Source organism: Phytophthora infestans, genomic scaffold, assembly GCF_000142945.1.
Source record: "Phytophthora infestans T30-4 supercont1.70 genomic scaffold, whole genome shotgun sequence".
Lineage (NCBI taxonomy): Eukaryota > Oomycota > Peronosporomycetes > Peronosporales > Peronosporaceae > Phytophthora > Phytophthora infestans.
The window spans coordinates 475447-491679 of NW_003303689.1; the positions used below are offsets into that span (position 1 = coordinate 475447).

Consider the following 16233-nt stretch of genomic DNA (forward strand, 5'->3'; position numbering starts at 1 on the left):
GGCCAACCAGTAAAATAAGAACACGCTACTAGCACGAGCAAAGCTAGCAGGTGTTTTGAATCCTCGTGGTCCCAACAGCGGAAGGGTACCAGGTACGGGTAAGCCTTTTACGAGATCACCGAGTGTTCAACACTCGGCTGGAAGAAATAAAAGGGAGGCAATTCAAGCACTCCCAGTCGTGCAAATAGGCAACAATAAGCCGTCACGTAAAACCTCCCGATAATAATCGGCCAATACACAAAGTCTCTTGGCCTTGCCGGATGAACCCTCGCTACAGAGCTTCGAGTTCACCGACAGGCATAACACACTCAAACAAGCTTGACCTGACGCTTACCTTGAAGCCGGACGTCGCTCTGTGTGCTTGAGTGGAAATTCTGTTCTGTATTTAAGCTTACCCTTTCGGGTCTATTCCTAATAAGAAGTCCTAATCAAGTATACAAATATCAAATGAACAATGATCCGTTATGGATCTTCTTGCATGCCAAGCGTCGTCTGCACTGTCGCATGAGCATCTTTAACGGTCCGCGCCCTGTCCCAGACGGTGAACGTGTCTTCCAAAGGTCGCTGAGTATTCCGCGAACTCATCCCAACCGCCACTGAGGGTTCGTACCGTAGATGGTCCGCTGAATGCGAATCCGGCCAGTCCATTATTAATAATAGAGACAGCCTGGATTCAGTGACATAGGGCCGTATCCGATACTTGTTGAAAACTCGGAGGTGACGCCGTCGAGTCCCTTGCACCTTGGCGTCTCCGTACATCACCCGACCGAGGGTTCGTCGCTTGAACAACTTGGGCGGTGTCACGTCTTTGTCGACGGGTGATAATCCGCAACCACGGAGAAATCACTACACCACAATACTCATAAAAAGACTTCACGTTTCTAAAGTAAAAATGGCGGTGTTGGGCGCCAACTTACCTTTATACCTTCGCATGTGGCGAGATAGTAGCCAAAACGATCCACCTCCGCCGCTAAGCTCTTTCCGGAGCTGTCACTGAAAATACATGCTCGGACAACGTCCATGGATACATCCTCGACTTTCGGCATACGATTGAACACGCCTATTCCGGTAGTACGCGCTTTTTGCGTGCTTGTAGGGATAAGTGCGGAGAGGCTCATGCTGTTGCTGCTTGTCTCTTCTGCTTTTTCTTAGCTGGACGTGACTGGTTGAGTGTACCGTTACACTGCTGTTCAATGTAACCCAAACTAGGAGGTATACCGCATTGTCAGAATCACAAACATATTGGCATACGCCTTACACGACTTAACCTCAGTATTGGTTTCTAATTAGTTAGTTCTAGCTTCCGACAAATATTTGTCAGAAAATGCCGGAATGCAGAATCTGCTCCTGTTCGATCTAATTGGCTAAATTAAGATAAAAGGTAATATATGATTGGATATTAATCACATATTCACAATCTTGCATTTGTGTCTGTCGGAAAGACGTTTATATTCATCCATATGACTACTCGTACCGATCCCTGAGTAGTCGAATTCGGACATTTTTCCAAGGCGGAGTCCACCGTAAAACAGTAAGCTGCTGCGAGCAATGACGTCGTCGGGCAGCGCAGAAACAGCTGATTGAAGCTTCAACGTAGGATATGGGCCATATCATGGCGTGCTTCGGGTTGGCGAATAATGCAGGAGTATCGTTTGACCGCTTGTCAATGACAATAAGAAGTCGTCGTTTGGGCGATTGACGAATGCGTCGGAGGAGCTAATCATTGTACATGTATCAATACTAGTAAGGTCGATGGCCAGTTTAGTGCAAATAGACGATGCCCCCAAGTTAAATTGCAATAACTCAGTAAATATTTGATCGAGTGAAAAACCGCAAGTACCTATCGATAGCTCGCGATGTCAGCTATCCTGTCGATTTTTATAGCTGCTCAGAGGCACTTTAATGTAGTATTTTGTCGCCCTGAGTGGAGTCCACCGAATCGCGCACCCGACCAGATTATACATACAGCCTTATCATATTAAACGGGATATTAATCTTTTATTGAGTTAATAACGATTTTCGGAATGCAGATAAAAAGGGCTTTGACTGATATAGTGGCGTAAAGGTGGCCCAATTACGCTCTACACTGGGGTTCAAATCCCGTCACCACCGCAATGAGGACTAAGAGCCGACATTTTAAGATTTAGGGCCACAGTTGGCACGCTGGACGAGCAGTGGTTTTGCAGGAGTTTAAGTTACTCTAGACAAGTGCTTCTTCGATAACAGTAACTACAGGTGCGGTCACTGGTTCACTTCTACGCGCACTGGTCTTCTCGTTGCTACGTGTCACCTGCTTCCTCTTTGACGACTTCTTGCTGTTGACCCTCACCTTCTTCTTCACGCGCTCAACCCCTCGTCAATCTGCTGTAGAAGCTCTCTAGTGAGCAACCTCCCTGTCACTGTAGTTGTAGTGCGTTTCTACTTCCTAGCTGGTAGACGAAGAATCATTAATACCTTTACCTGAACACGCACCTTCATCTGCAGCCACGCTGCAACCTGCCGCGATTCTGGTGTACCGCTCCACTGGAAGTTCTCGAGGAACGACATCATTTTCGCCAGTGACAGCGGGTAAATCCCAAATCTTTTGAACCCTGCTTGGACGTTCACGCCAACGCGACAGCCCTGCCACGCAAGCCCCGCCAGTTTGAGTGCACTTCTCTTTGATATGGAATCGTTTCCATCCGCCCCTACGAATGTATTAACCAGCGTTCTCAGCTTACGCTTGAAAAATCCAAAACCCGCTAAGTGATCTCCGATGCCCAAACATTTCGAGATCCTTTAGCAGTCACCACTGTCTTTGAGTTCTTCCTCGAGGCGAAGCTTGTTTCGTCCATGTTGAGCACCTGACAAGCGTCAAGCGCATGCTCGCCGTATTGGGCAGCTAGCGTAGTGTAGAACAGGGTTACATCATCAGATGTGATGCTGTTCCTCGTCTTCGAAATTGACTGAGCTGTCCGCACCGATATCTCGGGAAATCGCTGCATGAAGCGCTTGTACCAGCCATCACTAAGACTTCTTTCGAAAAGGAGATTGTATATTTCGCTAGCCTTGCAAATGATCTCTTACCGATCCGCAGGCCGAAGCACATGCTGTCATCCTAGCACCCACTCGTAGATGTTAATCTCGGCTTCAGCTGGTAGCAATGGTGCTGGACCTCGTCGCTTTGCTTTCCGCGGTGTTCCTAGCTCCTCTGTAGCTCCCCACGAGGCGAGAGTACGATACTGTACCCCTCGAAGCTTACTTGTCCCTTGTATTGAAGCCCCCCCCCCCAAGAACCTGAGCGACTGCTGCATTTACTTGGGACTCTGTATAGCTTGCTCGTTTTGACATCATTGCAGAAATGAGCTAAACTTAGTGGCAGCCACCAGCCCGAGATGAGTGGTTGTTATGCGCTCTCGTAGATAATTTGTCTTTTAGCCACTCAATTTCAGGGTAGTCATCGTACATTACGATGATTGGTTAAAATTAAGTGCACTGACCAGCAACCTTGTTTCTCAGGCCAGAATAGGAATGAGGATTTGCGCTCTCTACAAATGTTTGGCTCTGGTCGACACTTGGGGCGCTAACATACTATTATTCAAATGCCTCTGAGAAGCTATAAAAATCGAGCTATCAATAGGTATTCATACTCGCGGTTTTTCACTCGATCAGATATTTACTGAGTTATTGCAATATCTCGGGGGCATCTAAACTGGCCATCGACCTTAGCCAGGAAGAAACACACCAGCACGGTTCGTGAATACACTCACTGCACGTACTTACGACAGGAATCTCTCTCTATGACAGCGGAGTGGTTACCGCAACCTTAATTGTGAGACATGTAAGGTTGCTTTTGTAGCTTATGGTTGCTTTAGACGAATTTAAAAATTTCCGCTGAAAATTACAGTTTCTATACTTTCAGAAACTCGTAAGTTCGTTTCGTTTGTATAAGTACGCAATTACAGTAAAAGTCATTTTAAGTACGCTTCATTCATAGCCTCCCATTTCGAAAGCGCACGCAGAGTGGCGCAGCGGGAGAAGGACGGAGGAAGTTCACGACGGCTTCAGGGACTCTCCAGTCACCCACGAGAAACGCGACATCAGGCGTCATGTCCGGTACGCATTTTAATAACAGAAGAAAGAAGCTATACTACGCTATATAGTAAAATGGATCTGTTTGTATGTCGAAGGGCGACGTTTGCGTAGCAAGTCAATTAACAGCTCACGGCCACACTACGCTCAACTTACACTGAGCATAGAGAAGGACCATTCCAGCGATGAGGATTACAAACCTGATAATGAAGATATCGATGTCGACATTCAGAGCACAGAACGGGGTAAGCTGTGCAAGTTGACCTTAAATTATTGCTACTTATCATAACTATATGTATATATATGTGACATACTAACAGGTGTGAAGTGTGGAGACAATACTGGACATAAGGATGAAGATGTATCTGGAGAGGAGAACAAACTAGTATCAGTGAACAAAAAGGAGGAAGAGGAAAATAAGGGTGCGTTCATTGGATCTATTCTGTCGTCAATGGTAATGATATATCGGTCGTCAGTGGTAATGATATATCTAAATATTGTCATATAAAATGTATTGTACGCATCTTTGCAGGTAGCAACCCAATAAAAGCTAAAGGCACAAAACGGTCACGTGTCTCCCAGGATAATGCAGCTTCCGCTCCATCTATTGCGGTATGTGTCGGACAAGCAGAAAGTATTGGCAGTAGCGAGGGCGACCGTGATGGATACACGCCATGAAAACGGAGTAGCAATCATCTTGCTGAGCTTGCGTCTATGTCGGAGCAGGGCCAGACGATTGAAAACGTCGTTGCTCCCTTTCCAAGAGTGACAATCAAGACATGGGGTGAATTCGACACTTTACTAGCGTCCTACACAAAGGCAAACAACCTGCACTTTCGAGTTCGCAGTTCCGAGTCGGCTGAAACGTATAACCGGTATGTATTATGTTTATTTATGCTATGTAATTTATCTAATGGTCGCCTAACCTTAATTTGTAGGAGTCACACAGACGAGATACCTTTAACTTTCCGCTGGCACCATAGGGGTTTTCAATGCACTCATGGCGTTTCTCAGCATTCTCGATCTACTGGGCAGCGCACACGCAAACCACGGCTCTGTGGGTGCTTGGCGCGCTTCACACCCACCGTGATGCTTATGGATGACGGAACATTTCAAATTGTCATCAGAAATGAGGTGAGTTGCTCTATAAAATTTCGTTTATACTATACTTAACACAACTGACAGCTGCCTTTCTTGCAGAATCATACACACTCCCATGTAGCTACTCGTGTTGAAGCTGCTTTGTATTTGACAAGGAAAACGATTCCAATTGACGAGCAAGACCTTGAGGATGTGAAGACCCTTGCGGACGCCCGAACGTCTTCCAAGCAAATTTCGAATTATCTGAACGACCGTATTGGTAAGAATCCATAATTTTTAAGGTCTATATTCCTGGCATAATATCAATTAAAATTATTTTTCCGCATATAGGATGTAGAATCACCCCTCAGCAAACTCGCAACCTCTTGCGCAATATTATTGGGCGGGATTCAGCGGAGGATCGTTTGAAAAACATGCTTCACGCGTTGAACCAGCTAGACGGAAGTGACGAACTTGTCATCCAAGACCAGATGGATGTCACATGCGGAATAGTGATGCAAACGAAGCTACAGAAGCGAATATTCGAGTTATGGGGCGAGACACTTGCGATGGATTTCACACACGGCACCAATAATCTGGGCTATCACTTGGGTACGTAGTTTTACAGCGACCTTTGGGCAACCCTACTTGTATGTTCATAGCAATACGGAGACTGATTACGACTCGCGATACGAGGCGTTGAAGCGGTACTGTGACGACAACAAAGGCATAACCATTTTCGCCTATTTCGAGAAGAACTGGCACTCGTACTGACTTACCTGTATGTTCATAGCAATACGGAGACTGATTAAGACTCGCGATACGAGGCGTTGAAGCGGTACTGTGACGACAACAAAGGCATAACCATTTTCGCCTATTTCGAGAAGAACTGACACTCGTGCCGAGATATGTGGTCCAACTTTTCTCGTGGCAATTTTTTTACAGCCGGCAATACTACTACAAACCGTGTGGAATCGAATTGGAATCAAGTAAAAATGCTTCTGGGACACAAAACGCGGATCGACAAGACAATCGCGGGACTACTTCAGCATCAAGTCACTGTGGCGCATCAAATCATCCGTAAGGCGGTTAACGTGTTAAACCATTCTAGGCCAGCTTGCGTGTACTGTTGGGCAGCATTGCTCGTCCATACGCTTGCCGAAATCTGTCACCCCCTTTTTGAGAGGTGTTGCTACAAAGACTTTTCTTCTGGTATGTTACTGAAAGTGACAAGAGAGTGGGAGTGTTTCGTGACTCTCATGGCCAACGCCAAATGCGAACGAATTACGTCTAGTGTCTCGCGATGGAAAGTTCACTGCTACAACGAAACACACAACTGTGACAGCGTAAAATGGACGTGCTCATGCCTATTTTACTCGAGTCATAATCTGCCTTGCCGGCATCTGATGCTGTTGGCCTCTACAGAGCATGAACTGGAGGCACTTCCCGCCGCTGCAGTTAAAGAGCGATGGAGTATGACGTCTGCGCTGGATATACAAGAGGAGTTAGCCTCCGCGGCAGCCTTGCTGGAGCCAATTGTGCAGATGTCCAAGCTAAAGTCGCCGAAAGGGTCGCCGGAAGGGTTGCCGGAAGGGTTGCCTTTTCAACACCAGAAGGGTGGTTCTTCTCCAGTCAAACAGGTGGTGTACGTTCGACTTCGTCGCAATGAACGCGCAAAACATGTTGTCCTCTCATCGGCTGAGAAATATACTTACGCTAAGGCTTTGATGGAACCTCTCCTCGAGCATTTGTCGAACATGTCAAGTTCCGAGTTTAACCAAGAACTAAGTGCGTGGAAAGACACAATCGACGAGGGACTGAAAGGCGGGACGACTAAGGTGAACACTGCCCATGACACTGAACACGCTACTGACTGGGAGAATGAGAGTGACGTATTCAGTGGGATCGATCCTACCGAAGCTATTGAGGCAATCGACATAATGAAGATGTTTGAAATTAAAACCGAAGATCTCTCGGATAACAAGCACATTCCGGATAATTACGAAAGACGAGACGATACGGTACGTTCGGCTGAGGCAAGCGGTACTGTAGCGACCGGTGCTCCCGCACTGAATCCGAAGACAAAAGTGCAAGAATGACAAGTGGACATTATCAGTGTGTCTAAACCAGTGCGACGAGGCAAAGGGAGAACTCAATTGAAACAGTTGAAGCTTGCTCGAGGGGCCGATCGACTAGCAGTTCATACCTACCCGAGTCACTTAACAGTTTCACTTAAAGAACTGGTGGCGTGGGCTAGGTATACTTCAAATCTAAAGGAAGTTCTAGTGATGATGGAAAAATACCCCATCCAGCTGGAGGATCCGTACCTGCGGTGTCGAACTATGAAGTGTCGTTGGGAAGTCGTGCGCCCATCTGATGTCATGCACAATTTTGTGATCCCTTCGGATCTTGCTCGGTCAATGCAAGCCGTGACGGTAACAACAGCAAAAAATGGTAACGCCCCTGACAAACTGGACAAGGAGCAGAAGAAGCATGGATTTGTCAACGATGTCGTTGTCACTATTGATCCAAAGATCTGGAAATTCAGCGGGTGAGTCCACACCGACGTCACGGTTGCTTATAGGGTTGCTGTAACCCGTAAGGTTGCTGAATGGTCGCTGTATCAAATATGAATGCTGCACGGTTGCTTTAATATGGTGCACTAACGTTGTGTTTATTTTTTATGCAGTGAATACGTGGGTGCCTTGACGACATTCTACGATGTTAAGGCCAAGTGTAGATCTTGAAATGAAGACAGGAAATGGCTCGAACAAGACTGGAGACGCGTCGGGTCTGGATTGGAGCTTTTCGCTGTTGAAACGAAGACTGCAGGTCTGTCAGATGCCGCTGCCCGGAGTCGGCACCAAGTTCTAGCCAATGAGGCTATTTCAAAGTTTACATCAAGTAGATTGCGCACTCAATTTGTGACAAGGTCCAGTTCAGTTTTTGTTGGCTTCTAAAATATTGTGGGAAATCTCTGTCGAGGCTGGTTGAACGACAGTGCACTTGATTTTTGTCTGGAAGCTATTGTCGAATCAAACGGACCGTCACTATTGCTGTCGACCCTAGTGGTGGATTTTGGTTGTACCAAAATACCCAAGACATCTATCCAAGATACAAGGTTTATTGTCCATCCAGTGAATTTAAATGCAAGTCACTGGGGTCTGATTATGGTCCGAACCGACCATGACGATGCAGACAGCAGAACACGTGTACGACCAATGATGTATGAGCCTCTTATCGACGAAGAATATCGTGGTGAAGTTGTTGAGGTATGGCAAGGGTCTACGATGAATGACGAGCGGAAAGAAGGCCTTGTCGACTTTGTGGGGCGGTGGCATGCCTACTCTGCATTGGGATATAAACTAACGATAGAACCGGAATTGTGGATTGAAACACCACAACAGCCTGACCACGTAAGCTGCGGAGTACTAGTTGTTGCCCAAGCGTATAGCTACCTAACGGGGAGTATGCAGCTTCAGCAGAACCAAGTATCCAAAGAAGACGTCAGTATAATGCGCCTAAAAATGCTGTGGATGATGATATGTCCTTCGCACGAACGCTCGTCATCCGAGTACGAACTAAATAGGGTGAACCATGTCCAGCAGCAGTTACAGGATCAGCTCAGATAAGGTAGGCCAAGCTGATAACACTTCAACACGATTTTGGCAGGTCTTGATATCTTCTTATCATTATTCAGCTAGTTCATTACGAGCTCCAGCAGCACTCTTGATACCTACTTATCATTACTCAGCTTGTTCACCAGGAGCTCCAGCATCATTCCAAACGATAGCGTCTCCATGCGAGATAGGGTCACGTTTTCATCTTTAACAGTCTTAGATAATTCGTACCCGTGCTCCTCCCTCTCTTCGATAAGGGCTTGGACCTCTAGTTGAGCCTTCATGATCATCTCCAGACCCGTGCTGATCTGCTCCAACTTCTCCTTCAATGCCGCAAGCTCCTCAAGACGTGCGCTTACCAACTGCCGCGCCAGTGCTGCCTCCTTCATAGCAAATCTGCGCTAGATGTCAGAAAGAAATGGAGCTCATGCGAACTTAGCTCATATATCTAAATTTAGACAATTGAACGGATAGTTGTCATTTTGTGGTCCACAGGTAACTGACGACATGTAATTTATAATAAATTTCGTTTTGCTAAGGTTGCTTCTGGTTTGGCCAGGTTGCTGGAAGTGTTGCTTTATTTTAGTGACAAGGTTGCTATATATTTCATCGTCAGATTGTAAATGGGGAAACTTATGGTTGCGGTAACGCCATTCCTATGACAGGGAGAGCAGATTGCAGAGCAAGGGCATCAGCGATGAATTGACTTGATTTTAAGTAAGATCCCGCTTATGTCCGGTGCCTTCGAACTTAGTCTGGGGCCTACGTTGGAGTTATCCAATGGAGTAGCCCCCTCTTGCTGTGATGCATTCGGCAAAAGATCAGCAAGTGGAACACCTCAGGATGGTTGTGCTGTACAAGGACATTGCCAAGACGGCGGAGAACGTGCTCCGCGACGACTATGACTTTTCGCGTAAGCTCAAGATCAAGACCAAGGCGTCGAACGGCGTCTCGTTCACGACCGAGGGCGACATGGCCAGCAACAAGGCCATCCTTGCCAAGCTCTCGGGCTCCTTCACGCACGCGAGCAGCGGCGTTGTCTTCAAGAAGCTGCAGGTGACCACTCACGGCCGATTGATCTCTGAGGCTGAGCTGCCCGACGTCTTTACTAAGGGCCTCAAGCTCACGGCCAAGGTTGAGGACGGCTCGCTCGCCAAGAACGCATACGCCAAGCGTGCCGGCGTCTTTGGCTGGGAGTATCAGCAGCCGAGCTTTTCGGTGAGTGGTGCCATCGACGTTGGCGTCAGTACCATCACCAAAGCCGCCGTGTACAGCTTCGACAACGTGCTGGTGGGCGCCCAGACTGCTTTTAACTACAACAAGTCGGCTATCGTGGACCACAATGTGGCTCTCAGCTACCGTGGCAACGACTTCACGGCCTCGCTGCAGACCAAGAAGAAGTTCAACGCACTATCGGGTTCGTTCCACCACCACCTGTCACACGACACCGTCTACTCGGCACTCTTCAACTACGACCGCAAGTCGGGCCAGAACACGCTAAGCGTGGGTGGTCGCTACAACGCCGACAAGCTCACCGCGTACGCCGGTAAGGTCGAGTCGGACGGTCATGTGTCTTTGGCCCTGGTCCAGAAGATCCGCCCCTTCTTGGCACTGACAACAAGCGCTCACGTGGACGTTAAGAACTTCGACGGCGACGCGCACAAGTTCGGCATCAGCCTCACTTTGGGCTAAACAGCGGCACGCATATACGTAGACGTGTGTCTGGCCGATGCTAGATGGAGGAATTGGGTCTGCTAATAGAGGGGTTGTGTCGCGCCCCCGACGCCGTAGGTTTAATGTCTAGGCCAATTCAATTCACGTCTCATGTACAATTTCAGGTCAAATCGTACCTTGCGCAAAACCTCCTGCCACGCCACTCACACATCGGTTTCTTGGGATCCTGGAGTCAAAAGCTACCCAAAACTCTTTTGGTACAAGAGTGACAAGCATGAGTGAGACTGACCGCTTCGACAGCATGCTGCTGACCATAGCACAGTCGCGGCGTGGCATCGAGCCGCTGCTCGACACAGTATTTTCCTTTTTGCGTCGCAAGACCGATTTCTTTGCAGGAGCTGAGTCGCAGGTGATCGAGGAGACGATACTCAAGAGTGTGCGTAAGCAAGCGGCGCTGGCCGACAAGGACCAGTTCCACAAAAAGCAACAGGAAGCCGAAAGCGTCGGAAGCAGGAGGAAGCACAATTGGAGAAGATCCAAAAGAAGGAGCAAGAGGAGAAGGCCAAGAACCCGCCACGCTTTGAGGAAATTACGGACGGCGATAACACCGAGACTAAGGAAGCCACACCCGAGCAGGCGTCGCCTCAGGAGATAAACACGACGAAGGAAGTGGGCGATGAGGAAGAAGAGGACAATGGACCGCGTGCGTTAGTCGATAGCTTTGATTCTGCAGAAACTCAGCTTACTTTTGGCTGTTGCTAACGCTGTCTTTTGACATGACAAATATGTGGGTGTAACTGCAGCGCTTGTGGGCAACGGAGGCCAAACTGACAAGTATGTATGGACGCAAACGCTGCAGGAAGCTCAGATCAACTTTGCAGTTCCTGAAGGTACCAAGTCCCGACAGGTTGATGTGGAAATCCGTGCTGGAAAGCTGCGCGTTGGTCTCCGAGGCGGCGAGACATTTGTGGATGGACCTCTGTACAACAAAGTAAAAATGGACGACAGCTTCTGGACGCTGGAAGATGGTAACCGCATCTGCATCTACCTGCAGAAAGACAACCAAATGGAGTGGTGGAAGACTATCGTCCAGGGGGACGCGGAGATCGACACTCAAAAGGTGCAGCCCGAGAACTCTAAGCTCGACGATCTGGACTCCGATACACGCCAGACTGTCGAGAAGATGATGTTTGACCAGCGTCAGAAGGCCATGGGCCTTCCGTCGAGTGACGAAATGCAGAAGCAGGAGATTTTGCAAAAGTTCATGGCGCAGCATCCCGAGATGGACTTTAGCAAGGCCAAAGTTAATTAGGCAGAAGGGGTGCCTACAAAACAGCAAACCTAACGGCTCAGCTACCATTTCAGACTAAAAATACCGCGTTGACAGCTGTTGTATCTAAAATGGGGAATGACAGCATTGGGTAGCATTCCATTTGGCGTTTTGAGAGCAGGAAACAACAGCAGCTTAGCATAAATGTCTACGTGTCGTCACCATGTCGTGTCTGTAGTACTCGGATACGATACGAACGAACATCAGAGCAGCAGCGCCGCCATGAACCAGCACGTGGGCAAGAAGCTCCCGGGTACATCGAAGACAGCCTCTGAAAATCTAAACAAGAAATGTCACGTGCAGCTCGGCGAGCCTGGCACGAAGAGAGCGTTCGCAACCTCCAGCAAACTTGCAGATCCAACCGGAGAAGTGTCCAAGTACCGAGGAGAACTAGCTAAGGAAACCAAGGACTTGCTCATGCAGACATCTTCTTGTTACGGACACGATGTTGTACCGTACGTATCGTCGACGCAACTCGCTACGCAATGGGGCAAGCAGGCCGTGGAGGAAACGATCCGACTGCGAAATGAGATTCGAGCTCGAACAGGCCCGCGACCGACTCGAGGCATGTCCTATGATGACGAGATTGAGTACGTCTCGGAAGCCAAGAGTGCATACGAGAATACGTTCAAGATTCACAAGCCTTCGACGATGGCTGCGTCTGTCAAAAATGGTACGTTGGTGATTATTTGCTGTCACTTGTACGTAGTAACTTGTCCGCCTTCTGACATGTTGATGCATGTGCAGATTTGCGCTCAACACACTTTTCACTGGGGCACGAGATGTTGGACTACAAGACATCGAGCCATATTGCGCACCTCTCTTCAGACCAGTTCGCACTTTACGGTACTCGGGCTCCACCACTCCACGATCTGAAAAAGTCAACGGTGGAAATCTCGTGAAGTTCTGGTAGTGCTGATGCCTCAAAGCGTTACAACACATGCACCGCTTAAAATGATATTATTATTGCTTGAAGCTTTCTACAGCACATGAGAAAATACATTTGACGTCTGCACAAGGGCAAACACAAATGGATTTCCTTTCATTCTCAAGCCCAAGAACTAGACGTTGAAGCTTTCACCACAGCCGCAGCTTCCCTTGGCATTCGGGTTCTCGAAAACGAATTCGGACGAGACCGGGGTTACCTATAATAATGCAAAAATCAACTAGGGTCGCACAACACGAGACAAATTGTGATTAAGCAGACAAACCTGGAAGTCCATGGTGGTGCCGACCACGTGAAAAAGAGCCTTGGGTTCAACAAAGACGCGAGCACCTATAATAGCCGCATCAAGCAACAACAAGCAGTTTCATACCTGGCCTCCATCACCCATAAATCGCTTTTCTTCAACCTTCTGCGCCTTACCATTCTTGCTCACTTCCTCCTCCATCTTCTCCTTTTTATCTGCGTAGTTCATCGTGTATGATAACCCATTACATCCACCTACAGTACATGAGCAAGTAACAGACCGTCATATAATTTCATGTACCAATAGAACAGTCGATCGTCGCATTCGTACGTGTTTTGACACCTAGTCGGATCCCAATTGCGTCTGGTTTGTTCGCCAGTAGCTCCTTTATGCGTTCCGCAGCAGCGTCCGTCTGCATTAGTAGAATGGACAACCTCCGTTATCTCGGTGTTCTCGAATCTCACAATTCTGCGGGCTACAACGCACCAGGTTCAGCGGTGGTGGCAGCTCGCGCAGGCGTCGACGTGTGGGAGGCGTCGCATGTTCCGCCACGGTAGACAAAAGGCGCGACGCGTGGGCGGCCCTGGGTCGAGACACGGAGCGGAAAAACGGCGTCATGAGCCGCACACTTCTTAACAATGCCTTTTTACCCACATCGACCACTTCGTCGACTAAGTGCGACCTTCTCTGGATTGGTTACTAATCGGTAAATTTCGACGAATCGTGGTGAAATTCGATTTTGGTGGTGTGGTGGTAGAATTCTATGCAAAAAGAGGAAAATTGACAAACACTGGTACATTAGAGCATCTCCAGCGGTGGGGGCTATACAGTACACGGATTTATCCTAAAAATAACACGTTTAAAACTTGAATGAGTTTTAACGCGTCCACTCATGGGTCATAAAGCTGGTTTTAACTTCAATCGGCCCTAAAACTTGGCTTTTGGGTCTTAAAATAAAACCTGGGCTTCAATCAGTTCGACTTGATTTTACTATACTGGTTTTGAAGGGAAACCAAAGGAAACTTCATCAACCATGGGCAAGGGGCCTGAATGGAGTGAAGCTGACACCGTTCAGCTCTGCAAGTCCTGGCTGGAGACATCAGAAGATCCTGTCGTCGGTACAGGCCAAAAGAAGACGTCATTCCTTAGTCGGCTTTATGAACACTGGTTGGAAAACAAGAGCGATGAAAGTAGTGAGGATCGCTCGGCAACTGCAGTCGGAGGGCGCTGGAAGAAAATGCAGCCAAAGGTGACCAAGTTTTGCGGCGTGTATGCCAGGGTGAAGAGTCGGGAGCGTTCTGGTTGGAATGACGAGATGTATCTCGATGCTGCACTTGAAATCTACGCAGAGAGATACAAACAGCCGTTTGAGTTTCTTGCTGCATGGAATGAGCTGAAAGACAAGCCCAAATGGACCTCCAAGATTACAAGTGATAGCAGTGCCAGAGCCAAGCGTAAGGCCGGTAGTGATGGCGATGTAGCCAGACCAGAAGGTCGCAAAGCAGCGAAAGCAGCGCATCAAGAGAACAGGAGCTCAAAAGGCGCAGGAGATGAAGCTCATCTTCGCTTTGCTGCAGCGACTGAGCGAAAGGTTGTCGTGATGGAACAACAATTGTACTTGGAAATTTTCATGCAAAACCCGGAGAGCGACGAGTCAAAAGCGTTCTTCTCCATGCAGCGCAAATCTATTCTCGACAAGATAACGAAAACGAATGTAGCAGCGACGCAACAACACCCACATTTGGATCACGGACAACTCGTTTCTGTTGAAGCTACGGCAACGCTAGGTACGGTAGCTACAAATGCTAACAAAGAAAACGACTCCACCACCCGTAACAGCAGCAACAGCGACATTCATAATGTCACCTCTGCTGAATTGTAGCTTTGCTCGAACGACCAAATCAATTCAGTAGTCAAAAGCTGCCATGCATAACTTACCTAGTTGCGTCCACCAAATTGACGCCATACGTGCTCAATCAAATCATTTTTTAGCTCAGAATGAGCTTCTTCGTCTTCAATATGACACAATGCTTGGGCAATGCTTGATACTGGACATTCTCCTGCCGGTGTGCTTTGCACAGGGCTCACCCACTCGTCCTCAAAAAGATACTCGTGGTTGAGATCCTGAAATGGTAGTTCATCTTCGACAATCATGTTATGAAGAATAATACTGGCCAGCATCACATCATTCATCGCGTCCACTTTCCACAGCTTACACGGCAGCGCTAATATCCGAAAGCGTTGCTGGAGCACACCAAACGTGCGTTCTACGTCTTTTCGCACTCCTTCTTGCTCAGCTGCGTACAGTTTCCGTTTGTTGCCTTGAGGTGCACTAATAGTAGACTGAAAGATTGCCCAGGGTGGATAAATGCCGTCTGTGAGATAGTAAGCTTGGTCGTAAATTGCTTCGTTTACAGTAAATTGAACCAGTGGCGCCACTCCGTTCACCAAGTCATTCAATAGCGGTGACCTCTCCAGCACATTTAGATCATTGTTTGCCCCAGGCACGCCATAAAAAGCGTGCCATATCCACAACGATCGAGATGCGACGGCTTCCAAGATGACGGTCGCTGTCTACTCTTTCCCTTGAAATGCACCTTGCCACGCGGTTGGACAATTCTTCCATGTCCAGTGCATACAGTCCAGACTGCCAATCATGCCTGGGAAACCACGAGCCGCATTCTCTGCAAGAAGTGTTTCCAGGTCATCGAGTGTAGGTGTACGTAAGTACTCCGGTCCCAGCAAGCGAATGATATTCTCACAGAAAATGTTTAGCATCTCGATCACCGTAGATTCTCCCATCCGAATCAACTCGTCCAGCTGATCTGCAGATGAACCATACGCAAGCATGCGCAAGGCGCATGTCACCTTCCGCTCCGGGAGGAAACCCAGACGTCCAGTGGCGTCACGGCGCTGAACGAAATAATTACACTGGTCATCCTCCACAAGGGCGTTAACGATTGTTTCAAATAGGCTGCGACGCATGCGAAAGCAACGTATTTGTTTGATTGTCCTCAACAAATACAAGTTGAGATAAGTCGATTAAATATCAATATAATCCAGCTAACGGTGAGGTCAGTGATACGTACGATCGTCGTAGGTTGGATTGTCTCCAAAGTAGTCTTTCATTAAGCGCTCTCCTCCGGTCGCGCTCCTTATTAGTTCTTCTGCCAGCTCCTGATCCTCCATGCTAGTGTTACTTTCGTAGGGGCGCATTGATACTATCCTGGAGCCATGAATGTAGATAGTACTCGTCGTCAGAGTCGTC

At 48.0% G+C, this 16233-nt stretch overlaps 5 protein-coding genes across 5 annotated transcripts; 4 read left to right on the forward strand and 1 right to left on the reverse strand.

Annotated features, from left to right (window-relative positions):
- Window positions 1–9589: 9589 nt before the first annotated feature.
- PITG_17716 (voltage-dependent anion-selective channel protein, putative) lies at window positions 9590–10608 on the forward strand (the record flags this gene model as incomplete). The annotated part of the gene is made up of 1 exon (XM_002997535.1): window positions 9590–10608. One exon carries the CDS (start codon window positions 9615–9617, stop codon window positions 10461–10463), a length of 849 nt encoding a protein of 282 aa, XP_002997581.1.
- Window positions 10609–10719: 111 nt separating this feature from the next.
- On the forward strand, window positions 10720–11757 carry PITG_17717 (nuclear migration protein nudC, putative; the record flags this gene model as incomplete). The annotated part of the gene is made up of 3 exons (XM_002997536.1): window positions 10720–10885; window positions 10918–11148; window positions 11249–11757. 3 exons carry the CDS (start codon window positions 10720–10722, stop codon window positions 11755–11757), a joined length of 906 nt encoding a protein of 301 aa, XP_002997582.1.
- A 162-nt stretch (window positions 11758–11919) lies between these two features.
- On the forward strand, window positions 11920–12677 carry PITG_17718 (uncharacterized protein; the record flags this gene model as incomplete). Its single annotated transcript, XM_002997537.1, has 2 exons — window positions 11920–12448; window positions 12523–12677. 2 exons carry the CDS (start codon window positions 11920–11922, stop codon window positions 12675–12677), a joined length of 684 nt encoding a protein of 227 aa, XP_002997583.1.
- Window positions 12678–12694: 17 nt separating this feature from the next.
- On the reverse strand, window positions 12695–13595 carry PITG_17719 (iron-sulfur cluster assembly protein, putative; the record flags this gene model as incomplete). Its single annotated transcript, XM_002997538.1, has 5 exons — window positions 12695–12920; window positions 12987–13051; window positions 13142–13219; window positions 13296–13377; window positions 13452–13595. 5 exons carry the CDS (start codon window positions 13581–13583, stop codon window positions 12837–12839), a joined length of 441 nt encoding a protein of 146 aa, XP_002997584.1.
- Window positions 13596–13971: 376 nt separating this feature from the next.
- Window positions 13972–14847, forward strand: PITG_17720 (uncharacterized protein; the record flags this gene model as incomplete). The annotated part of the gene is made up of 1 exon (XM_002997539.1): window positions 13972–14847. One exon carries the CDS (start codon window positions 13999–14001, stop codon window positions 14845–14847), a length of 849 nt encoding a protein of 282 aa, XP_002997585.1.
- Window positions 14848–16233: the final 1386 nt, after the last annotated feature.